Source organism: Crinia signifera, chromosome 19 (genome assembly GCF_055691185.1).
Source record: "Crinia signifera chromosome 19, ASM5569118v1, whole genome shotgun sequence".
Lineage (NCBI taxonomy): Eukaryota > Metazoa > Chordata > Amphibia > Anura > Myobatrachidae > Crinia > Crinia signifera.
The window spans coordinates 96,341,542-96,367,347 of NC_139226.1; the positions used below are offsets into that span (position 1 = coordinate 96,341,542).

The window sequence follows — 25,806 nt, forward strand, 5'->3', positions numbered from 1 at the left end:
AGTTAAACACAGAGTCTGGCAAGCTGCCAAGTTTCAAACACAGACTGTGCGCGCGGTGGCGCCGTGAAACTACACAAGTACCAAATGGCCTAACCCGGGTGCAGATTTAACAACTAAGATATTTTTTTTATTACTCTTTATGAATGTTCATTGTTGCTCTAACCAATCAGCTCCTACCTGTTTAAAACAGGTGAAAGGAGCTGACTGGCTGGCGAGAAGGACTTGATGGGGGCTGGATGGGGTGCAGGGGGAGTCAGTCTGAGGTAAACCAGGTCCCTGTACTTGTTAATAATAAATGGTGACCCAGCAAAGTAAGCCAGTGACCCCTGGCTTCAGTGGCGTAACAATAGCCCCCGCAGACCCGCGGTGGCGGGTAGGCACTGTATAGGTGTGGGTGCCGGGGGTCTGCGGGGCTATTGTAATGCTGCTGCCGCCAGAGCCCGGGACCCGCAGAAGATTTGTCTGCGGTCCTGGTTTCCCTGTCCCCTCCTAACTTCTGCTTCTAATCTAAACGGACCATCAGAAAATGTCCACCCGTATACAGCAGAAAACTGTCTGCTGTATGGGGCGGACATTTTGTGATGGTCCGTTTTCATTAGATGCTGGAGTCAGGAACAGACAGGGGAGCCGGGACCGCAGACAAGGTGCGGGAAGTGAACCTGCTACAGCGGCTTTTGGGGGGGTAAGGTGCGGGGGGGTTAAGTTTACTGTGCTAACTGTGTGTGTGTGTGGAGGGGGGGTGGCGCTGCCGAAATTTCGGCAAGGGGGGGGTGCCCATATCATCAAGCCAATCGAGAACCTTTGCAGTCTGGTGGAACATTATGCAATACAGAATACATATCCTTGTGTATCAATGCCTTTCTCCCTACAGATTGTAAGCTTGCGAGCAGGGCCCTCCTACCATTTGACTGTCTAACAACCCAGTTTGTTTTATCCCTATTTCTAATTGTACAGCACAACGGAACCTGCTGCGCTGTAAAATAAACTGTTGATAAAATAAATATATTACTCTGTACTGTAGCAGTGCTTGACATATTTTTCTAAAATTATGAGCCAGGAAAAGTGTAGGAGCTATACCCCCCCCCCCCCCCCCTCCCCCCAAACAAAAAAATAAAAATATGCAGCCACCTTACTGAGCAGTACCATACCCCTCTGTGGCATCCAACATCCACATCCAAGGCAGCACCCAAAACAAACAACCCTTGTGCAGACACCCTCAGGCATGGTCACACCACTATCCCCTGCAAATCATCAATCCCCGACCACGTATAGACCGCCACACCGGAAAAGCAGGCCAAGGCCGCCACAGTACAGGCAAGGATCTACTTCCTGCAGGTTGTTGAGTCCTGCTGCAGAGCCCGGAATTGTATACCTGTATAGGCGGCGTCATACAGAGCTGACATTACAAATCAGATAATAAAGGACAGTAGAATGTGTAATGTTTGTTTAAGTGTCATTATTCATTTATTAGTGTTAAAAAGCCTTTAATGGACGACCAAGGTTGTGACTATCTCTAGGCATTGCCAAAATGGAGTTGTTTAATCATAGCAGTGGAAATGTTCTAGGTTCACTCACAAGTCACATTTTCATACATGACTAGACATGACAAGGCTTAAAATGTATGTTTTTCCACGTCTTAGGCAACACTTCTACGTTGATCCTTTCATTATTTTCTAAACGGCTCATTGTGTGGCTGTGCCATTTAATTATACGAAGACATAAACTGAATTAGACCGTACAAAGAGTTTAGCGAGTCTGTGCGTAGACATCTGGTTTTGTGCTGTAAGAGCATCTTGTGTCGAACATGTGATGCTTTAATGGCTGTAACGCGATGGAGATGTCACTGTCGCCAAGACACACAACATGCTTGTGAAACCTTTGCAAATCTCTCTCTGATTCAATTTATAAAGTCCTAATTAACCTTCCGTGATCTGTTGCAGGACAGAAGTAACACCCTTCTTTATTACGTAATAAATAATTTTTCCCCCTCGCACAGTACATTAGATTATAGCGATCTTAAAAGCAGGGAATGATTGACTTCTTAAGCCCTGCCAGGTCCTAACTGCGCAATGTATTCATAATCCAACCGCTTCTGCATTTTCCCATTAATATGTGTTCCGAGCAGTACAGAGAGGGCACTGTTTGCTGTAACAAGTACCACATGGCAGCATACGGGTCAGTGGTTAGTTTTATTCGGTAATAAGAATTTTGTGTTCCCGTTCTGGGCATGGCTGAAAGCTGCTTTGCTTTGGCTGCCGTGTGACGCAATTTTGTGTACGAAGCAGTGCATGGACTACGTGTGTTAACATCAATAGGTACTCAGGGCCAGATGTATCAAGCTTCAATAGTGATAAGATGGAGAGTGATAAACAACCAGCCAATCAGCTCCTACCTGTCATTTTTCAAACCCAGCCTTTGACATAACAGGTAGAAGCTGATTGGCTGGTTGTTTATCACTCTCCATTTTATCACTATTGAAGCCAGAAGCGGAACAAGAGAGTTATGGGCCCAGGTGCAAAAATATAGTCTGGGCCCCCCAAACACACACAGAAAAAGCATAGTGTTTTTTTTTTTTTTGTTTCCTTCAAATTTAAAGCCCAATACACATTATGCAGCACACTGTAATGCTAATTACACATTCACACACCGTAATGCCCATTACACATTATGCTACATGTAATTCCCCACAGTACTCCTGCTTATAAGGTTAATACCCCATTATTGCCCCTTACACAATGCCCCCAGTAGTGTCCATTACATATAATGCCCCCAGTAGTGCCCCTTAGGGCTATTTCACACTGTCCGGCTCTTGCCGGACGGTGAAATCCCGCACGGCCAGGAAGCCGTGTCGTGCACAGTAGTTGTGAATGGACATTATTGTGTCCATTCACACGGGACGGCCACGGCCCGGCCATCCGGTTGCAGCTGGATCCCGCCACTGGAAGGGACGGCTGCCGGGCTGTACCCATCCTCTACATTGTAAACTGATGTTTACAGCATGGCTTCCTGGCCGTGCGGGTTTTCGCCGCCCGGCAGGAGCCGGAGTGTGTGAAACCACCTTTACAGTAATGCTCACTATGTTTTGCAGCCCGGCATCAGGCATCTATCCTGGCAGCGTAATGATTGGGTCTGCCCTGTCAGGGAGAGAGCAGGTGAGGGGCACACAGAGGAGATAGACAGGGAGAGAACAGGAGAGAGGCATCCAGGGGGAGAGATAAGGAAGTCCCTAGCTGTCCATTCCTTGTTGTATCCCTGGGGCTGGTGTCCACTTCTGTCGGTCTGACTCCTGGCTTGGAGTAGCAAGTCCAGTGCTGACAGTTCCCTTCAATTGTTACCTGTGCCCAGGTCCCAGCTCCATATTTATATGGGGGCTGTGGCTGGTGGGACGCTAACAGGTGTGATTATGAGGAATGAAGCATGTAATTTACCTGCAGGTCACGATAGTGTGGGTGCATAGACGGGCAGATGGTGTGGGGGCTCATAAACAGATGGAAAGAGGCATAGTTAGACAGACAGGTTGTCTGATGGGCATTGTCTCGACAGACAGATAAGGGGGCATAGACAGACAGACAGCTGGGTCAGGGAATGGTGAGCAGAGGCCAGAGGGGCAGTCACACTCAGACTGTGTTACTCAATTCCCAGCCCTGACAGCAGCTGCCAACCGTGGAATTCCATGTGTTTGGTTCCACTCACTTCGTGTGTGCGGCTCCCCTCCTCCTTTCCCTGTATGCGCGGCTCCCCTCCTCCACTCCATGGCCCTTATTCTGATCGGTGCGGATATTCCCGCATTCTTACGGAGCGGTCCGCACGCCACGGTGTTTTTCCGCATGCGGCCATCGTCCGTAGAAACGCCCACGTGTCCTCCGCATTCGGACGGACTCACTCTTTAAGAACAGGGCGTGTTTACGGACGACATACAAACCATGCGTGTGCGGGAGAAACACTCCGATTCGGCACGGTATTACAGAGTATTACAGAGTATGCTCGGGAATACCGCATCCGAACGGGAGCCAAGCGGTGCTACCGCACGTAAGCGGAGGATTTACGCCAAACAACCCACTATGAAGTATCTTCTGCAATACATCACATGACCCACTTATTCAATTACCTACCCTCATAAAAAACAGCTTATTTGGAATTGGAATCAATTAGATTCCAATATATCCTTACAAGCATGCCTAACACATGCATAGCACACATTAACCCTTACAGCAATGTAAGTGCAATGGTTTCTATTACACCCTGTGTCAAACATTATAAACATTCTACACATATACTATTTAAAGTGCTAATAAAACCAACAACTGTGAACTTGCATAAAGAATTTATTAAAATATCTATTTAACATAATGAAAAAAAAAAAAAGGAAACATTAAATGAGCAGGTCTTTTAGGTCCTGCAAGTCGGCTTGAAGGAGCCGGAGATGGTGCTCTGCTCGCAGGAGGGCCCCACGCACCCCCTCATCTGCCGGTGTGGTGTCATCTGTGGGCATGTCAAAGGGGCAAAAATTAGTCATGTTATTCATGCATACATTTCACATACTACGACATAAATTGCACAAATGCTAGGTGACATGTGTGTATATATATATATATAGAGATATATATCTATCTATGTAGAGAGATAGAGACACACATAGATAAATATATATGACACATACATATATACATACATGCAAACTTATTTACTACATACTGTCTATTTTGCCCTCGACCCTTAACTCTGCAGAAGACATAACAGTCATATTGTTTCTTCTCAGTCACAACCCACCCATGACTAACCAATGTCAAGCAGGTCATGGCCTACGTCAATAACAACTTGTCACAATCTGCTCAGTCTAAGTTCAGTGATGGTTGGTGGCATGGGAGTTATGCAAATGTCAGGAATGCACAATACACATCCTCTAAATCATAATTCTGTCTAAACCAACCTACAATTCTGTGAGTGACAAAAATAAATCAGAACTACAGGGGGGGTTTAGGTAGAGGAGGCTCCGGGGACACTGCCAACTTGTGACGCCATTCCAAGGTAGGCCGGCCCATACTCCATTTCGAGCATACATCCTACAGTTTATAAATAACATTCACCAACAATATCGATGCCACTATTTGATGGGTCATAATCTACGCTTGCAGCAGGTGATTTTAATCCACAAATGATCCACTCATCCCTTTACTCCTGGATCCTGTTTAACTACAACGGTTATGTGGCAGTCCAAATGGACCTCCAACCCATCCCACAAACCTGTGTAATTGAGAGGTGTCCTGGATGAAAGGGATGCCTTGGACTCCCCATCTAACCCGTACCTGTATCTGTAGCTACCCACTTTGGGGTCTATATGATTAGTATGTGCCCAAAATTTTTAATCACCAGTGCTACATAACATATACCAGTACAACTACTTCATGAATGATGCATTATGTAAACATACCGATCTGCGGCGAGTCCGGTGCCTGGCACGCCTCCTCCCACTCGGAACTTGATGTGTCCGGGGCAACCGTGGCCTCCTCAGCCCCCTCCTCCGCCATCTCCTCGACCACAACAACCTCCTCCTCCAACTCCTCCTCCACCTCCTCCTCCAACTCCTCCACCTCCTCCTCCAACTCCTCCTCCACCTCCTCCTCCACCACCACCAGCACCTCCTCCTCCACCTCCTCCTCCGCCACCAACACCTCCTCCTCCGCCACAAACTCCTCTTCCACCTCCTCCTCCTCCACCTCCTCACGCACCACCTCCTCCTCCACCACAAACTCCTCTTCCACCTCCTCCTCCTCCACCTCCTCACGCACCACCTCCTCCTCCACCATTTGCTCCTCCTCCACTTCCTCCTCTTCCACCCTTGCCGCCACCTCCTCCTGGGGGTCTTGGGCCTCGTCCTGGGCCAGGCCTGCCTCCGCCTGTTCACGGGCCTGTCGGGCTCGGGCTCGTGCTGTGTGGTAGAAAAAAACATCATGGTCAATGTCGGCTCATTGGGGCACATTTATTCATCCATAACAAGACATACATGGAAGGGTGATAATGATGGCAAACGATGCAGGAAAGTAGCTCCTTACTGTTAATGGACTCCAAATTGTGACATTAAAATTATTATGTGATTGTTAGTCATTTGTTCACACATTACAACCCAGGCATTTATCAATGTGTAACACATATTAGATTGGGCACATTGTATGCATCAGAATCCTCAATGCTATGGCATGACATATAAAAGGCACATGACTGCATGTTAACCAGGAAGAAGCACACATAAGAGTCTATGGACTTTTAAACCCATGGACACCCACTTATCATGAGACACATTTTATTGCTTATATATGCTATGTTGTAAGTGCGAAATTTCATAGCTAAAATACTCACATTCAGCAATTTCGCCCCTTATTTGTGTGAGCAGCTGGGGCTGGCGCCTGCGGAGGTCCGACCACCGCCTCTCCAGCTGCCCGAGGGACCTCCGCACCCGAGTGCGGGCGTAAATTCGGCGCCCTGCCGCTGTGTACGCCCTCCGCTTATGGCGGTTTGTTATGAAGGGCCCCGCACGGCCCAGCCTTGTCTCCATGACGGAGACAAGAACCCTGAGCTCCTCATGCGTGAAGGGTTCTGCCCTTCGTGTCTCCGCCATGTTGACAATGGCATCTATCAACCAATCAGGTGGTGGCATTGGTTGATCACAGTTATTTGTGATAATAACTTTATTGTTCATTTTTACATTAACAGCGTCTCTGCGCCAACACAAATGGTGAAAAATTCGCATGCCTTCAAAACCGTAGTGTTGATGTATGCCAATGAACAAATCTGATATATATAAAACACAGTGTGTATGCCCTTAGCAAATCCAATAAGGCCGCGCTCCGCCAAGCAACGCGTGCTATAGCTTAGCAAGGCATAGCTGTAGTTAGCATTACTTACTCTATGCATATATGTGTATGCGTACATTTATGTGTAAAAGACACATACACACACTTGCAGGTATCCTGAAACCAGCATTATACACCAGCCCTGCCTGCCTGCCTGCCTGCCTGCCTGCCTGCATGCTCCTTGAAATGTTGAAACATGTGAATAAATTCCAACATCATATATAGATATATATCTATATATGCAAACAAATCATACATCAACACAGGAAATAATCCCCAACACATGATAGAATAAATCAATGCACTCACCAGTCATCAGGGATAGTATCAACTACAATAATGAAGATATAACAAACACATAAGATCCCTTGTCCAAGGTATAATAATTAGCACCTATATTGAACTTCCCCCAAAACTAAACACATATGCTAAATATCTCCTATTTCTTTGCCATTAGGAGGGCAGGCTGGCTAATGTTCGTTTTGTAACACTGACAACTAACACACTGGACTTATTTGAAGGGGTGATTGTGCCTAAAATGGGTGTGTTATGTCAACTCAATAACATGTACCTGAAGTATCTTTGCGCCACAGAGTCCCGCAGCTGGTATCCCCTCCGGCATTCAGGGGCGCGGGATGGGCGCATGGGCGGATCTTGCGGCTCAGATGGTACCTCCCACTCATCAAAGGGTATCTCACGCCGCACAGCAATGTTGTGGAGAAATATACACAGGCCCACGATCCTCGACACCATTTCAGGCGCATATTGCAAGTCACCACCAGTGCGGTGGAGCACTCTAAATCGACCTTTTAAAAGGCCAATTGAGCGCTCCACCACTTGCCTGGTGGCAACATGCGCCCCATTGAATGCCTCCTGTGGGCCCGGTGCTGGGTAGCTGTACGGCGTAAGTAGCCAGGGCGTACATGGGTAACCGGAGTCACCCAGAACCCACGCATCACGGCCTTCCAGCTCTTGGAGTCTTTGCCATATCCCGGTTTGTCGGATGACATGAGAGTCATGGGCACTTCCGGGAAACTTCGAGTTGAAGGCGAGAATTTCCATGGATGGGCCACATACCACCATCACGTTCAGTGAGTGGAACAATTTGCGGTTCCTATATATCTTCTCACTTCGAGATGGAGGCACAAATGGTACATGGGTGCCATCCACAGCCCCTATCACATTAGGGAAGCCAGCAATTTGTTGGAAGGCGTGCTGGCTTCTGCGCAGGGTCTCGGGGGCAAATGTCATGGCCATGAAGTGCCCCTTGCGCCTGAACATGGCCGACGTCACACGCCTCAGGATTCGGCAGAAGGCCGGCTGAGATATTCCAGCAAGTACTGCCACTACTTGTTGGAACGATCCTGAGGCGCAGAAATGCAACACCGCCAGCAGCTGTGTGTGAGGCGGAATTGCTGTCGTGATCCCGTGTAGAGGTTCCAAATCGCTCTGAATTAAGTTGAGCAGATCCAGAATTACATTTGGGGGTAACCGGTACCTAGTAAGTACCTCATCATCGGGCATAGCAAACAGAGTCACCCGTGTGCGATAGATTCTAGCACGTCCTGGCCTCCTTGGGCGACGAGTGGGGAGAGCCGCAAGTGCCCTTAGCCTCCTCTCCATGTAGCGCATAATAGCTTCTGCAACCTATAAAGAAATGAACATAAATACTGATGCACCTATGCACATAATGGCCATATCAGACTCCAAATTGATTTGTAGCCTTCAATACGTACAATAGATGGCCGCCCCGTGTAATCCCGCAGATCCATTTGACTCTCTAATGATGACACAATAATATGAACTCAATACACACCGTCCAAAACACACAGATAAAGGTGTCAGCATTTTTTGCCGACATCATGTACTATGACACATTTCATCTATTGCTGGGACATGTTGTCCTGCAATAGATGAACCCACACAGGTTTAAGCCCTGTGAGTGAAATAGTGAACAGGTGACATGTTGCAATAATAATACACCACTTTGCTGGCCCAACAATCTGTAGTCAGTGAGGCAATAGTGCATACATTCATACACTTACATTGTTAATGGATATCATATCTACAAGGAGCATGGAAGAGCTTACCTTAGACCCTGACAAGTCCAGATCTGAAGACAAATGATTCTAGCAGGAAGACATTATTTATAGGGCTCTCACATGTGTGGTCTATAACAGTAGAGATGAGTATTGCATGACTTGTGGCCTGGATTCTCTAAGGGAATGGGCTACTTTTAGCTTGCACTAAAACGCCACAATACCACAGTAGTCATGAATGAAATGTCATGTCATGCTAGCAAATAGCATGTGTATTGAGCAATAGTCACAGGTGTATCAGAAGATTCTATGCAATGTTAGCATTGGTGACCAGTATTTCATGTCGAACTTTCGCCAGGTTTTACACAATGGAATTTCCGCCACCGTATGCGGCGCGAAAAACCAGCGACGTACGCTCACGCACGGAACGCAGCTGCCGCTGATGTCCGCCAAACAGATTACACAAACAGTATATAAAGGTGTATTAGAAGGTGACAATGTTGTTGCTAACATGTCTGGATCCCAACCAGAGGTGGACCCAGTGCTGCAGCAACTATTTGACCAGATGGACTCCAGCACCACCTATGTGCCACTGCACATGCGGGCAGTGGGTAATGAGGAGGCTGCTGGCCCTTCTCCAGCAGGGGAACCTGCACCTGACCATTCTACAGCAGGGCAACCTACACCTGGCCCTTCTGCAGCAGGCCAACCTGCAGCTGGCTCATATCCACCATCAGCAGAATTGTTTGGAACACAACAGGGGACTTCACAAGGTAGTACCATGGCCAGCACTTCAAGTGCAGCGACTGGTGCCAGGGGGCGTGGCCAGGGACGTGGCAAGGGGCGAGCCAGTGCAACAGCGGAACCACCCAAAAAAAATAAGGCATATGAAGCACAGGAGCTGGCCATCCTGGTTCCCCGAGCACGTGATTGGATAGAGTGTCCATCCGAGAGGCTGACACACACACGCAGATGGAAGATTTGGGAACAGATAACGGCAGAGATTAATGAAGTAGCGCCACAAGTTCGTGAGACGGACCATGTGAAGAAGAGGCAAGTTGTTTTGTGATACATGTGGCCAGTAATAGCCAAGTAATGATTGAATTGATGCTTAGATGCATTTAGCAAATGGCCCGTGAGGTTGTTACGATACACATACATTATTGCCATGTAATTTCATTGTGAGTTAGAGTAGGGTGATTGTGAATGTGTATTGTAACGGTTGATATCATAGTTGCATGTAATATTATATATGGGACAATAATCACATGTTGTAATATGTAGCACAGAGCAATGGCTGCAACAGCTAACATTGGGAGTGACATGTATTAATATGTCAACTTACATTGCAGGTGGCAGGACTTCAAAACCAACCTGAAGAGGAAGCTGACCAAGCGGTGGGACCACAGCCAGACATCTGGGGCCGGCCCCATGCCATCAGGGCTAGAGCTCACCCCCCTGGAGGTGATGGCCGAGAGCTGCATATCAGTTGAGGAGATCCGGGGGGTGAGCACTATGGATAGCGAGGCCCCAGCTGAAGTGTTTGCGTCTTTTCTGGAAGGTAAATATTGGTCATGCCATAAACTTGTGCAAGTAATTATCGTAGAATGTCTCCTAATTGTGTTTATCTTTGCCCACAGACACCCCACCGCTTGGTGACGACTCTGTTCAGGAGGTGGAGGAGTCCGTGCCACCTGGCCCCAGAGGTAGGCCTGTGCAGCAGCAGGCATCGGGCCAAGCCGATTTGGCCGCCTTGGCCCAGGTGCTTGGGGACATCAACCAGCAGGGAGACTTGGCATCAGAACGGGTGCGTAGGACCGAGGAGATCCTGGCGAGCTTGGTCAGCACCCAGCAGTCCATGGCTGCGAGCATGCAGGCCATGGCTGCAAGTGCTCAGGTGCTGGCCGAGCAAGCCACCCGCCAAAATGATCTCCTCCTCCACCATAATGAGCTTATGGTGGAGCTGGTTACCAGCAACAGGGTCCTAATGGCATCCGTTTCTGGTGCATTACCAGCGGCAACACTCCCTGCTGGCAGGAGGGGTAGACCAGCCAACCCCTCCACATCATCTGCTCCACCTGCCCCAGCATCTGGCCGTCCCCGAAGAGCTGCTGCACAGGCCAAGGAGCCTACCAAGGCCAAACGTGGTCGGAAATGAACTTGTGGCTGCATTAATCTCTGCCGTTATGTGTTCCCAAATCTTCCATTGTGCTGTGTGTGTCAGCTTCTTGTGTCCAATCACGTGCTGAGGGGAACCAGCTGAGGCCTTGCTTCATATGTCCTTTGTGGTTCCCCTGTTGCCCTCTTTTGCCTGGCATTACTGTCAGCTGTACTTGAAGTGATGGCCATGGTACTATCTTGTGAAGTCCCCGGTTGTGTTCCAAATGATTCTGCTGATGGTGCATATGAGCCAGCTGCAGGTTGGCCTGCTGCAGAAGGGCCAGGTGTAGGGTGCCCTGCTGTTGAATGGTCAGGTGCAGCTTGCCCTGCTGTAGAAGGGCCAGCAGCCTCCTCATTTCCCACTGGCTGCATGTGCAGTGGCACATAGGAGGTGCTGGAGTCCATCTGTGTGCAATTATATTTGTTTTGTATTATTATTTATTTTGCGCCATTCCTGCCATGTTGTTTATTGTTTGTATGTATTATTTTATGGTCATTGCATCACACTGCCATTGAGTGTGACATGAATATAAATAAATGTGTTTACTTTACCCAAAATGTGTGGTTTCATGAGTACATGTCAAATACACATGTGTATTGCTAGTATTAATATTCTGTCATGTCCATTGTTAGCAGTTTGAAAGTGTCTGACAAGTACAGCATATGTGGGTGTTTAGTACGGGTTCCTTGAAGCAGCAATGGTTTCAATTAAAGCACTGACAAGCGTCCTATTAGTGAGTAATGAGTAAAGGAGTAGATTCTATTGGGTTCAGGTGTTAATGGTTGTAGTCATTAGGCGTACGTTCGCCTACCGCATGAACGAGTGGTGTACGCAAAGCAATAGTACACTTGTGGACACCGCACATTTCTGCCCTTTTTGATCGCGTGCATTCGGAGTGGTTTCCGAATGTACGCCCCCCAACATAAGTGTACTCCCCCGTGTCCGCCCATGTTTCCGCCCCGTTTTGCCCACTTTGAAACTACGCCCATGTGCCATTCCGCATGACGCCCATAATACGCCCATATTTCCCGACTGATTGCGGGCAACAGTTTTGGACGGCATTTTGCCGAACTGGTACGGAGTCTAGGCGTGGCACATGCGCGTTGCGTTCTCCACGCATGCGCAGACGGCGAAAAGACGCGATCCGTAAGAATGCGGTAAAGTCCGCGTCAATCAGAATAAGGGCCCATGTGTGTGCAAGGCGCGTCTCCCCTCATTCATTCCCCGTGTGCGGTGCGCAGCTCTCCTCCTCCACTCCCCATGTGTGCGGCTGACCTCCTCCACTCCCTGTGCTTGTGGCTACCAGTACCTCTGGCTGGTGGTCCACTGCAGCAACATAGACAGGATGCTGGTCCCCAGCGCTGCTGCATCAGATGTAAGCGCTGCTTCCGGTCACTCTCCGTCTCCGCGGCGCACATGAAGTAAACCTGGCACCTGCCAGCCACGAACCCGCAGGTTCATGGTGGGGGCGGGGGGAGAGAATAGCCTGCGCACGCACCGTGTCCCCCTGATGGCAGCTGATGCTCTCACATATTTTTACTAAACAGGAACGGTGGCATGCCCGGTGGACGGTGGCACCGGGCCCCTTTGACCACTTGGGCCCCGGTGCAGTGCACCGTCTGCACTGGCGGTAGTTCCGCCCCTGATTGAAGCTTGATACATCTGGACCTCAGAATGATAAAATATCTTGAGGTAGAGATCCAGTGTAGCAAGGTGTCTGATACAGGAAAATCAATGTTCCTTACACAAAATATGCCTACCAAATCAGGGGGTCTGTTTACCTAACCTTGGAGAGAGATAAAGTGGATGGAGATAAAGTATCAAACAACCAGCTCCTAACTGCCGTTTTTTAAACCACACCCTGTTAGCTGGTACTCGCAAACCAGCCAGCCAGCCAGCCAATGGTGCCAGAGAAGATCCTAGTTTGGATCAGTAATGCAGCAGAAGGCATGGCGCCCCCTACTGTATTACCATATTAGTGCTGTGTGGCTATGGCACCTCCAACCATATCTGAATGAGGACCGTACTGTTGTAAGAATTGTGTCCCCTGAGACATACCGTGTATAGGGACTAATTTAGACTTGACCGCTACTTATAGAATCAAGTGACTATCAAATCACTGCGCATGCTTACCATACACATCGCACATGGGCAAGGGTGACTAGCAACAGAAAACGCGTATGGATCATGAACCCTTCCCAAAAAAACAGGTGTTTTTCAGGAGGGTCTGTGACTTCCACCCTGTCTTAGTTGCAGATTAGTGGAAGCCTCAGTTACCCACACTTGCACAGACGGCAAAATCTGCTCGATGGTTCAAGAATTGCGTATGGATTTGTGAGTGTTTAATGATTAGCGATCCATTGGCAATTCTCTCACAATTTAGCAAGGGGCATTTTCTCTTTCAATCTAGTCGCGGCTTTTTCCTCTCAGCGCACTGCGAATTCCCACAGTAGCAGTCCATGCTGAATCAGGCTCATATATATACGGTATGTGGTATTTCTGAGTTAGTTGTTTTAAGTTAGGCAATCAGTGTGGAATTTACACCAATTCTTAAACATCCTTGCATGTGAGAGGCTGGAAAAATAGCTGCGTAATGTTGGTTTATTGTAAAAACTATTTTTGCTGCTTCAGCGCCGCGGCCATTTAATTGGACGTCCTGTGAGTAATAAGCTTTAAAGTAAATAAAATGATGTGCGGACGCTTTAAAGAAGCTGCTGTAAAAAGAGGCAGGGGCCGTCTTACAATAGACGGAAAGGAATTGGCTTCAAGGTGCTGTCTGACGAAGGAGCCTCTTGTTGCTTCATTTCTACTCAGTCATGTCATGCTGTACAGTAAACTGCCAGAGGCTTTGCTTTTCTAGTTAAACAATACTTTATTGGATTTGCTAACTATAGCAACTATTTAAGAGTCAGGATAAGTCTGTAGACATTCAGCTTCTTGCAGGGTACATATATGAGATGTCAGCCAAATCTGCCCATTTCTGCATCATGGGCACTCCTGGCAGCTTCCAGGTTTTATGGTATTATCTTCCTAGCATGTACCGCGGGGGGGGGGGGGGGATTCAGAAACTTGGCAACGCAATTCACGTATCATCTCAAGTTGCGGATATGAAATCTAGTTCATGTGGATGAGTGTAGAAGTTATGCCCACGGTAACCTATCGCTGTACCCGGAGTGAGGTACCAGTGTGAAAAGCTGGATGGGACATTATATGTAATATAAAATACCAGTACACGCTGACGGCAACCATAGCTATGTCAAATTTATCCAGAAGACCCACATTTGCCAAAGTCACTCAATAACACAATGGGCCTTTGGGCTCTGTAAGCCAGTAGTCTTATTGGAGGAAATAATGTTTTAAGAGGTAGATGGAGATGGTGTACAATTTGTAATGATATGTAGTCGCACTTGGATCGGGATGCAATCAATTTAGATGGACGTTTGATCGACAGTCATTACACCCATTGACCAACAGTCAAAGGGCCCGAATCAGTATTGTTCAGAGGGCGGCGAATTCACAGCACATCTGAACATCGGTAAGCCGTTCATGCACCCTGTCACCTTCTGCCTCTCCCTGTCTCCCACTGCCGTGTTGCATATTTTAAACTATTTTTTTGCACCTGGGCACACATCCCACAAATTCCGCCATGGATACCAGTGCCTCTAGTCCCTGCTCCATTTCAATAGTTGGATCCAAAACTACTCTGTAACGACTCACTAGAAGAGTTCATCATGGCATTGCTCAATTGTAGATTTTCTTTCCCTATGTTTGTTCAAAACGAGATAAACATGAACCATTCTTGCTGGCACAAAGCAGTTTAAAATAACCTATATAACAAATAACAATAAATAGACACCACACCTAATAGAACAAATACTTGCTATCTCATGAAGGAAACCTCTCCAACGATGATTACTATTCTAGCTGCCTGTACGGGAGGATCCCTAGGGAATTTTATTCCCACTGGTCATGCCAAACAATGATGGAATTAACTGCACTATCAGTTCAGGCCACCGGGTGATGCTGTTCTCTGAGGGTTGCATGAATAATAAACAAAGACCACCAGAGGTCTTATGGCCAAAAAGTCGGTACTTGTTTCCTAGAACGGCGCCCACTAAGCAATTTGCTTAGTGGGCTATTCTGCGTAGGGAAATCGCATCGTATCGCGAGGAGACGCGGAATACATGTAAAGTAATCCGCGGACCCTCGCGGGGCACGCTGGGCTCTCCCCGCTTTGGGCTCGCCACAATATATAAAATCAGCTCCACGCCGACGTGGATAGTGGGGTAATGAAAAAGTGGGAGGACGCGTTCCGCTGCCCCTCGCGGGGCTTGCTGCGCTTGCCACGCTTCGGGGTGGCGTGGATAGTGGGGGGGAAGGGGTGCGTTAAATCTATTTTTGGGACATACAATCATATTATTGTACATGTAATGTCATGGCAATGCACACCCTATAAAATCGCATGCGATCGCATGCGATTTTGCTGGAGATGCAATGCGATATAGTGGGGTACAACGAGGAAAAAAAAATTACATGAAAAAACCGAATCGCATCGCATGCCGCTATAATGGCCCATGCAATGCGATGCGATTTCCCTACGGTGCCGTACGTAGGAAATCTGGGCGCCGTTCTAGGAAACAAGTACCAAAAAATCACCAATTTGTCCTAGACTAGCCAAGTAGCCAAGGGTGATAGCTGTCTGCACCCCCTCCTCCTAGACTAGGTAAACACTGGAAGATATATCTGCAGGTGAATTGATCTGCAGATATATATGTGGTTGGATCATGTGGCGTGTTCTCCATACACACTGCCCGATCTGTCCTACCTGACCCCACAACTGGGTAGATGCCCAATTAATTGAAAATATTTTTGGATAAAAAAAAAAGCTGTCATAATGTGAGACGGGGAACAGGCACCTCAATCGGGATCATTGCATAGTGAACACGTAAGCACAAGTTTGGATCCATAGCGCATTGTAGTGTAAGCGTGCGGTCATTGGTCATAGCTGTAGTTGTTACAGAGGATGTGTTGAGCAAGTAGCAAGTCATAGAGTTACATGTGTTGATGCATTTATTGGGTCAGTAATAATAATTATTACTAGACCTGTCAGATGGTGTTCCTGAGGTAAATCAGATTGGATGGGAAACAGGTTTAACCACACACTGCTGGGGGTTTGAGAAGGAAGGGTGACCCGCCTATTTGGGTCACATGACGGGCCCCACGATTTCTGATTCCAGCCCTGCTCACATGTATGGAAATATCTTGCAGATATCCAACCCTCGTACAGACAACTTATAGCTGCCCCTTAAGCACGGACGGTGTAATTGAGGTCATGGGTTCCATTCCCACCATAACCCTAACTGGAATTTGTATGTCCTCCTCGTGCTTACCATGGTTTCCTTTCGGGTGCTGTGGTTTCCTCCTGCAATCCAAAATTATACTTATACATAAGTAGACTCTTTAAAAAAATTTTTTACCCATTGTGTTGTTCTTGTACATGTCTATAGGGAAAAAAGCGGTTATTTGGCATCTATGGCCCTTATTCTGATCGGTGCGGCCGGATCCGAATATGCGGCCAGCACCGTGCCTCCTAAACCCCGCCTTCCATACGGATCACCAACTCCGTCCGTACGCGGTAAGAAGCTGTCCGAACGGACCGCACGTGTATTTTTCATGAATACACCTCCTCCATCTCAGGGAACCTCCCCCATCATTCGATGGTCGCAGACCATCGAATGCAGGACCGAGTGGCCAGGCAGCTCCCGCCAGGCAGCTCCCGCAACCTCAGACCACACGGGTATTTCTCCGTGCAAAAGCAGGAACGCCCATGAAACGCGGGGTGTAAACATATGGTAATGAGCCCAAACAGCCCTTCACACCCCTCTCCACCCCCTGTTCGTAGTGTACACATTTCATGCGGAATGTGGCCGTGCGTCCCGCTCGCACATGCGCAGAGACGCCTCTGCACATGCGCAGACACAAAACATCGGCGGCACGAACGCACGCGGATATTACCGCACCAACCAGAATAAGGGCCAATGTTTCTAAACGAAATCCTTTCATCCTATACTGCCAATGTGGATCCAGAGTCCCCAATATTTAGTTTCCCTCTATAATCCCCTTTATCACTCTACCACCGGCTCCTTGTCCTTGTATCCGATTGATCAATCTATTTTTTATTTTGTTTCCCAAAGGATGAAAATAGCAAAAGCTCCCTTACATCAGACCCTACTACACAATGGCTTCCTAACAATAATTCAAAATGAATAGCAAGTAATAGTCTATCGCTGGCACGGGGAACAATGCCGAATTCTAGTTATTTATGGGGCGTTAGAACCCGTCCTGTCTTAGTCGGAGTCGTTCTGTGGGATGTAGACCATAAAACGACACAGATTATTCTTCTTGTACAAAGAAATGTGCAGCTAGATTTAATTTTAGATGCCATCGCATCATTCATTGTTCCTCTATTAAATGAAAGAATATTTTTAACTCGTATAATCATATAATGGTCTTTATATCTTTATATTGTAATTGTTACCCATTAACCTTTAGTACTGGAAGAAACAGCTGTAAAAGAATGTTGGGCGTAAAATGAAATCTAACTATAGAAAATGTAATTTCTCCTCTCATTGTGTTTGAAATGTTAAAAGACCTTTGTATTCATATCTCCGAACAAATGATCAGTGTAAAAATATAGACGCATTGCATTTAGCAAAAAACAGTATAAGCCTATAAGATTCTAGCTTATTGTCTAGTTTGCAAATACATACTGATTTCTCATTGGTTGCTGTGAGAGTTACCCCTTTCACACTACAAATAATCCAGGTCCAATCTGGGTCACTGTGTGGTGTGAAAGGACCACTTTAAAAAAACTCAGGTCCAGCAACCCGGCATTCCAACCCTGGTTAAAAAGAAGGGTTGCTGGGCAGTGTAAACGGGTAACTCAGGCCCCGTTCACACTATATAAGACTTGGAGAGGCAGCATCAGCTCCAAGCACTGCCCCCTTCCCCTGCCTCCTGATGATGTGCTGCTGCTCTGCCCCGCCCTCTTTCTGACATCAGCGACCCGGGTTATTGCCGGATCACTGTGGGTGCTCCCAGAACCGTTCGCTCCAGGGCGGGCGGACTCCAGGCCAGGGGCAGGGGTTTTATGGGTGTCCCTAGCAAAGCGCTGGACGTTTGAGGGGAGGGGTGATGCCTGCTTGAGGTAGGCGTCTGACATCACATGATGCCAGCGCAAGCCCCAACCTCCTTTTCGGTTTCACTGACTGAGAGAAATAGAGAAATCCTTCGATGGTTGTCAATCACCGGATGATTTCTCTTCCCTTCAGCTGCATGTGAGGGGACGTGTTCTTAGGCATTTGGCAGGGTGGGGGGTGGTTAGGCAGTAAAAGAATGCTGCTTAGTTTGGCATCAGAATGCAGTGTAAGTAAATGAGCACTTGCGATGACTTTCTATTTCTATAGGAAGTGTATGATGTGGAGGGTACAATGACATGTGGCATTTCATTACTGCCAGGACACCGAGGGCATGTGGGCCGTAATAGCTGGCTATAAGTATAGGGCAGCAGCTGACTCACCGCAACATGTGAACCTTTTCATTTACACAAAAAAGTAAGGAAAGTGGTTTGAGGACAATCCTGTTCTTAGGAGCAGTGCCGAGCCCAGCACAATGTATTTTAGGAACTCCACAGGCAACTTTTTTGTACTTTCTTAATCCTGCAAGAGATGTATCAAAGCTTGGTGAGCGATAAGGGGGTCTATTTACTAATCCTTGGAAGGCGATAAAGGCCCTTATTCTGGTCCGTTTGCACAGACTAGTATCTTCGCAGTGGCATTGATGGCATTGATGCGCATGTGCAGGGTAATTTCTGCGCATATGCCGGGTGCGTGCGGCCCCGGCGAACAGATTGTTCTCAGCCAGTGCATGGGAGCACACGCTGCGAATGGGTGGCGGCCTTGCGAATCAACCAGAATAACCCCCAAAGTTCCAGCCTATTGGCTTCTAACTGTCATTGTACATGCTGTGTTTGGAAACTGACAGTTAGGGGCTGGTACTTTGATCCCAATTCAGACCGGATCGTACAGCTGCAGATTCGCACACCAGGCGGTTATCGATACACTGCGCATGCATACGGCCTGTAGTACGCATGCACGGGGCCACGCTGTGATGAAGTCCTGCAACTTTTTAAATATGCATGATGATCGCAAGTAGGCGTCTGGGGGCGGTAACCGGCCATTTAGTGGGAGTGCTAAGAAAAACGCAGACATGCCTAGGAAAACGCTGGGTGTGTCTGGGGTAGAGGGTGTGACGTCAGCTCCAGGCCGGATAGGCCTTTTACAATTGCACCGCCGAGTAAGTCCAGGGCTATGCGGCGCCTGCTATGAACTGTGGCCAGTTTAAAATCATTCCATGATGAGTCTGTTATGGTTTTGGACATATTTGCACGGCTGTGAATGGATTTGTAGCCTTACACATCCATCGGCACAGTCAGTATATTGATTCGCAAGGTGGGATTTCACTCTAGCGGGCTGGTGGATACTGCAAATTGACATCCTTTGCAGTTAGGTCTGAATTGGGTCCTTTATCCCTATCCACTTTATCTCTCTCCAACTCTTAGTACATGTACCCCAAAGAAACAGCTAATCAGCTTCTAACTGCCATGTTACAGGCTATGCTTGTTGCATGACATAATCTGATTGGTCGGTCGCAGGCGCAAGTATAATATCTGCGGTCTGCCCTCCAGGCAGTGGAAGCAGTAGCCACCGCAGACCCCCAGCACCCACAAGCCAACCAGCGAACCCACAAGCCGCACAGTGCTACCAGTTCCTGTGCAGTCTCATGAATATTCAACTTGTTAAAGGTTTAACTGTCAACCGATAGGACTGCCGCGGGTAAAGCAAAGACAGACCTGCCCCCAACGTGTTCTCATAGCGGATGTAAAGCGCAACAGAATTTGCTAGTGCTATATATGTACATGTTAATATATAACAGTGTAAAACCATTTTTTTCGGGTATGAATCATTGGTTAGACAGCAGGATGGTCGAAAAGAATTAGGTCGACACCATTAGGTCAACATGCTGGAAGGTCGACCTGCAGGAAGGTCGACATGGGTTAGGTTGACATGGGAACAGTGGACAGTTAAAAGGTCAACATGGCGTTTTTCACAATTTTTTTTGGTCCCAAATATCTACACAGTCGACATGGACACTAAACCGTAGCACCGCGTCCCCTCGCATGGCTCGCTGCGCTCAGCACACTATTTTATTCTCCCACCACGCCCTAGTGGATGGTAGGGCATGAAATACCGCATGTCGGCACATGTCGGCTCACAAAAATGTGAAAACCCCCATGTAGACCTGTTGACTGTTGACCATCCCCATGTTGACCTAATGCTTGTGTTGATCTAATGACCCTGTCGACCTTCCTGCATGTCGACCTAATGCTTGTGGACCATCCTGCTGTAGACCTAGTGACCGTATCCATTTTTTTCTCTATACTGGCCAGATAAGCAGATACGTTGATCAGGTTCTAGCGCCTTTTAAAATATCCTCTGCATCAAAGCCGTCCTCAAAGAGACATAAATGCGGCCTGCGTCTAGATTTCCAGTAACAGATTAGAACGTAGACCTGGGAATGTTTTCATGTCCTGAATTGGCCTTTTATTTTGTGACTGATCTCAAATTCCTATATTGATCTCCTCCACTCTGTGACCTTTGAGAACGTGAAAGGGTTTCACCGAGAGTCTTATCAAGTGTCACATTTGACCTTTTATGGTTTAGCATCCAAAAATAATTCAATCAGTACTGAGAGTTTACTCACTATATAAAACCCTTAGGGCGAGATGTATCAAATGGAAAATGCGGTAAAACCCCGGTTTTACCGCATAAATGATACCGCAGTGAAGGGTATCGCCACCCAAAGGGCCTATGGGCTTTTTTTAGCCGCCCGCCGACGCAAACCCGCCGCCTCGCCGGCCCCCCCCTCTGGCTTACCTTCCTGAAGGGTCCTCCTGGACCCTGGAAGGTAAACCTCTCCTCCCCCTAGTGACGCAGCCGGACGTCCTTCCGGCTGCAGGGGGGAGGAGGAGGCGCCGGGGACAGCTTGCTTAGCTGTCCCCGGCGTGACGCCACGTGAGGGATGCAGGAGCCGGCTGGGAGGTGACGGAGACCCCCGCACACCACATTCCAGGTATCGCGGGGGGCCTCCGTCACCGTACCGCGATGCTAGCCGCATATGTTAGTACATATGCGGCGGCATCGCGGCGGGGGGGCGCGAAGGGCGGCGATGTATTTTAATACAACCTGCCCTTACACACATAAAATCTCTCGCTCTGGGGGTTATTCAGACCTGTTCGCATGGCTGCGAATTTGCAGGCAGGGCGATTATAGATTGATTGCGCAGCGTCTTTTTAAATCGTTAGCTGTACTTGAGTTGGTTGACAGGAAGCCGACGTTTGTGGTGTCACCCGGCTGTTTACTGGGAGTGTCGGCGAAAAAAAACACAAAACGCAGACGTGCCCAGGCATTTTCAGGGAGGGTGTGTGGTCAGCTTTGGCCCCAATAAGCCCGTTTCTATTGCGGCAGTCGAGTAAGTCCTGGGCTACACACAGACTGCACTGGAAAATGGTAGTGAGGGGCTGGCGAATGGAAGTTGCGGCTAATCCCCGGCCTGCAATATTTTTGCACGCTTTTCACAGACTTGCATAACATTAGGATCTCCAAAGGAAATTTGGGGCTCCTCTGCTGATGCTGGTCTGGCTCCGCCCAGCCTATTGCCATCTGTCTTCACATGGACGGACTGGCCCACATGGATACAGTGGAATCTCCCAGAGGTTCCCGCTTTCACCTTCACTAGAGATCAGGTTCCAGACTGTGCACTTAAATGATACTTTATATATGTTACCTTATACTGCTCAGGACTATGGTGTATTTTGTACAGTGAATTCCAATGATTAATCTGGTACATTATCATGCATGCAGTAGCAGCATTTACTGGATATATTTGTTATGGAGCACAGAGCATACACTCTCTAATGGTTAGCTAGACCTCTGTAGTGGCTGGCCACACCCACACTAGAGACTGTCCACAATGGCACACATGGGCCACGACCGGTGCATTCACCTGATGGACCCTTTATGTCCCAGTGCCACACTGACTCCGCCCTATACTGTTCTCTCAGCTTCTGAAACCACGCCCACTGCTTTGTTAGTATAGGATGGGAGGAGATTGATAAATTTATAGCAAGGGGCCTGGGGGGCATTGAATAATGGATCGGTCATACTGTGGGGTATTGTCGACTATTGGACAACCCTTAAAAGTGTTTAGAAGTACTCATGGCTGTTTCTGTGTGTATAACTAACAGCAGGGAACAGAAAATTACCCATATCTGCTCACCTCAGATGCTGGGCCAGATTCTCTAAACTGCAAAAGTGATAAAATGGAGAGTGATAAACAGCCAGCAAATCAGCTCCTGTCTGACATTTTTCAAACACAGTCTTTGACATGGCAGGTAGGAGCTGATTGGCTGGCTGTTTATCACTCTCCATTTTATCACTTTTGAAGCTTAGAGAATCTGGCCCGCTATCTGAAAGTATGTCTTCTGTCCATAAAATGTGGCATACCCGCTACAGTATAAACCTCTCACGTTTTTCTTGTGCTTTTCTGCAGGTATGCCATCACGCAGATTGCCAGCAAATGAACCAGAAAAATCCTCTGAACTTGTGTGAGTCATGTGACATCAAGTTCCACAGCACCATGCACTTTGATAGACATATACGCTTTGACCTGCCCCCTCAAGGTAAGCGGTATTGCGTTTTATTAAATTGCACTCATCAAAAGCCCATATGGTTGAAGAGTAGCAACAGCTACAGGTTCAGTGTTGCTTGCAAACTATACAGTATGGACAATAAATGGTGCTGTATCACTGAAAAGACTCTCTCACATCTTCTTCCCATTATATCCTCCATGTTATGTTTACTGTACTGGTCACAGTAGAGTGTACCTGTACTGGTCACAGTAGTGTGTATCCCGGTACTGGGGACAGTAGAGTGTATCCTTGTACTGGTCACAGTAGAGTGTATCCCTGTCCTGGTCACAGTAGAGTGTATCCCTGTCCTGGTCACAGTAGAGTGTATGCCTGTCCTGGTCACAGTAGAGTGTATCCCTGTCCTGGTCGCAGTAGAGTGTATCCCTGTCCTGGTCGCAGTAGAGTGTATCCCTGTCCTGGTCACAGTAGAGTGTATCCCTGTCCTGGTCACAGTAGTGTGTATCCCGGTACTGGGCACAGTAGAGTGTATCCTTGTACTGGTCACAGTAGAGTGTATCCCTGTCCTGGTCGCAGTAGAGTGTATCCCTGTCCTGGTGGCAGTAGAGTGTATCCCTGTCCTGGTGGCAGTAGAGTGTATCCCTGTCCTGGTGGCAGTAGAGTGTATCCCTGTCCTGGTGGCAGTAGAGTGTATCCCTGTCCTGGTGGCAGTAGAGTGTATCCCTGTCCTGGTGGCAGTAGAGTGTATCCCTGTCCTGGTGGCAGTAGAGTGTATCCCTGTCCTGGTCGCAGTAGAGTGTATCCCTGTATTGATGACCGTAGAGTGTATCCCTGTCCTACTGTCGCAGTAGAGTGTATCCCTGTCCTGCTGGTCGCAGTAGAGTGTATCCCTGTCCTGCTGGTCGCAGTAGAGTGTATCCCTGTCCTGCTGGTCGCAGTAGAGTGTATCCCTGTCCTGCTGGTCGCAGTAGAGTGTATCCCTGTCCTGCTGGTCGCAGTAGAGTGTATCCCTGTCCTGCTGGTCGCAGTAGAGTGTATCCCTGTCCTGCTGGTCGCAGTAGAGTGTATCCCTGTCCTGCTGGTCGCAGTAGAGTGTATCCCTGTCCTGGTGGCAGTAGAGTGTATCCCTGCTCTCATAGTAACTCACTGCTTCATGCTCCTTACCACGTTTGTCACATATGCGTCACCCCTGTCTTCCATACCCCTTGTGGCGCCATTAAAATAAGGGATGATGATGCTAATAATGAATGTGTACATACATACATACTTACATACAATGTGGCCATACTTAAAGTTTACATGTTCCAACAATTTCCAAAATCTACAGAGGAAAATATAGCACTTTAAGGGGTAAAATGCATGAGTCCACCATGCACAGTATAAATGGGATGCGGTCATTTGGTCTACAGCATGATGGTCGACAGTCATTATTAGGTCAACGCCATTAGGCCGACATGGGAAAAGGTCGACATGGTTCTAGATCGAAAGGTCGTTAGTTCGACAGGTCGTTAGTTCGACAGGTCATTACTAACGATCTGTCGAACTTATGACCTTTCAACCTAGAACCATGTCGACCTTTACCCACGGTTACCCTAATGGTGTCGACCTAATGACTGTCGACCATCATGCTGTAGACCAAATGATCCCAACCCAGTATAAACCACGGTGGCTTCTACCTTTCTGTAGGAGGGGGCTGCCGCTGATGTATTATGTATAAATATATTTATATATTATGTATAAAGTATACAGGCCCCTTAAAAAAAAAAAAAGTGCTTTACTGCCGAAAGCCAACCATGTATATCTCAGGTGAGGTATTTGTCGTTTTCCAAGCAATGCTGTAATCTGTGGCAGACAGATTAGTCTGATAGTGAATCTAATATCTACTTTCTCTTAGACAAAGCATGTATTTTAATGAAAGCATTGTAATGAAAGGAGATTTGTCTGCTCACCACACCTTCCATTAGAATCCGGTCCCTTGTCAGATCCCTTAGCTGTTTATGAATCCTCTCCAAGCGTGTACATGTTACATAGCGTAGGCCACTGATTGTTCACTCAACCCACCGTCGCAATTATCCTCCATATTAAATTAATGGAAGCCTTGTGCTGTTTGAAATGCTGTTTAAACTGGAGCAGCGTATTTTGGGTGGGGCGGTGTACTGAGAGCACTCCCTTCCACCTACTGAGCATTTATCTTGACATAAACTTGTGTTGAAAGTAAAAATGTCATTGCATTCAAATTAACATAAACTAATGTGTGAGAATACCCAAATGCTGACACCTAAATTCTCTCTACACATTTAGGGTCCGTTTGAAGATCGCTCTTAGCGTTCCGAATAGGCTCGAACCCCCGATAGGCGAGGTTTGCGCATGCGGAATGAGAAAATACCAACCAATCAGCTCCTGTCATTTTTCAAACACTGGGGCAGAATTATTAAGCTTAGAGAAGTGATGAAGTGGCTGATGATAATGCAGCAGCCAAACAGCCCATAACTGTCATTTTTCAAACCAAGCATGTAACTTCACAGAAAGGAGCTGATCGGCTTTTGCCTTCCACTTTATCACTTCACTAATATGTATGTACCGCAGTGGTAAAACAGAAAGTTGGGGAACTACGCTCTCATACACACACTTAAAAAGAGCTTGCTGGAAGTTTTTCTGGTAAACCTCTGTGATCTCAAACTGGTCTATTAACACTTACCTTTCATTTTTATTTATTTATTTACAGTTTCTTATATAGCGCAGCAGATTCTGTTGCACTTTACAATAGTAGACAGTGATAAAACAAACTGGGTAACAACAGACAGACTTGGAGGTTAGAGGGCCCTGCTGCAAGCTTACAATCTATAGGGATATAGGAGGGAAACACAGGGACAGGCACCAGTAATAGCATAGCAGTCCCACCAAGTTATAAGCCCAGAAGGGAAGCTATATAATACATAAGTGCCTCAGAGGGTTATGCGTGTAGAACTTAAATATAATAGGCTTGCC

General features: G+C 47.5%; 1 protein-coding gene across 2 annotated transcripts in view; it reads left to right on the forward strand.

Annotated features, from left to right (window-relative positions):
• Positions 1 to 25,806, forward strand: part of PLEKHG5 (pleckstrin homology and RhoGEF domain containing G5) — a 254,737-nt gene that overhangs the window by 126,809 nt on the left and 102,122 nt on the right. For both annotated transcript variants that reach the window (XM_083162965.1, XM_083162966.1), the window contains one exon: positions 22,722 to 22,851. In XM_083162965.1, the coding sequence (XP_083019091.1) occupies positions 22,722 to 22,851 (130 nt within the window). The remainder of the gene's footprint in view (positions 1 to 22,721; positions 22,852 to 25,806) is intronic.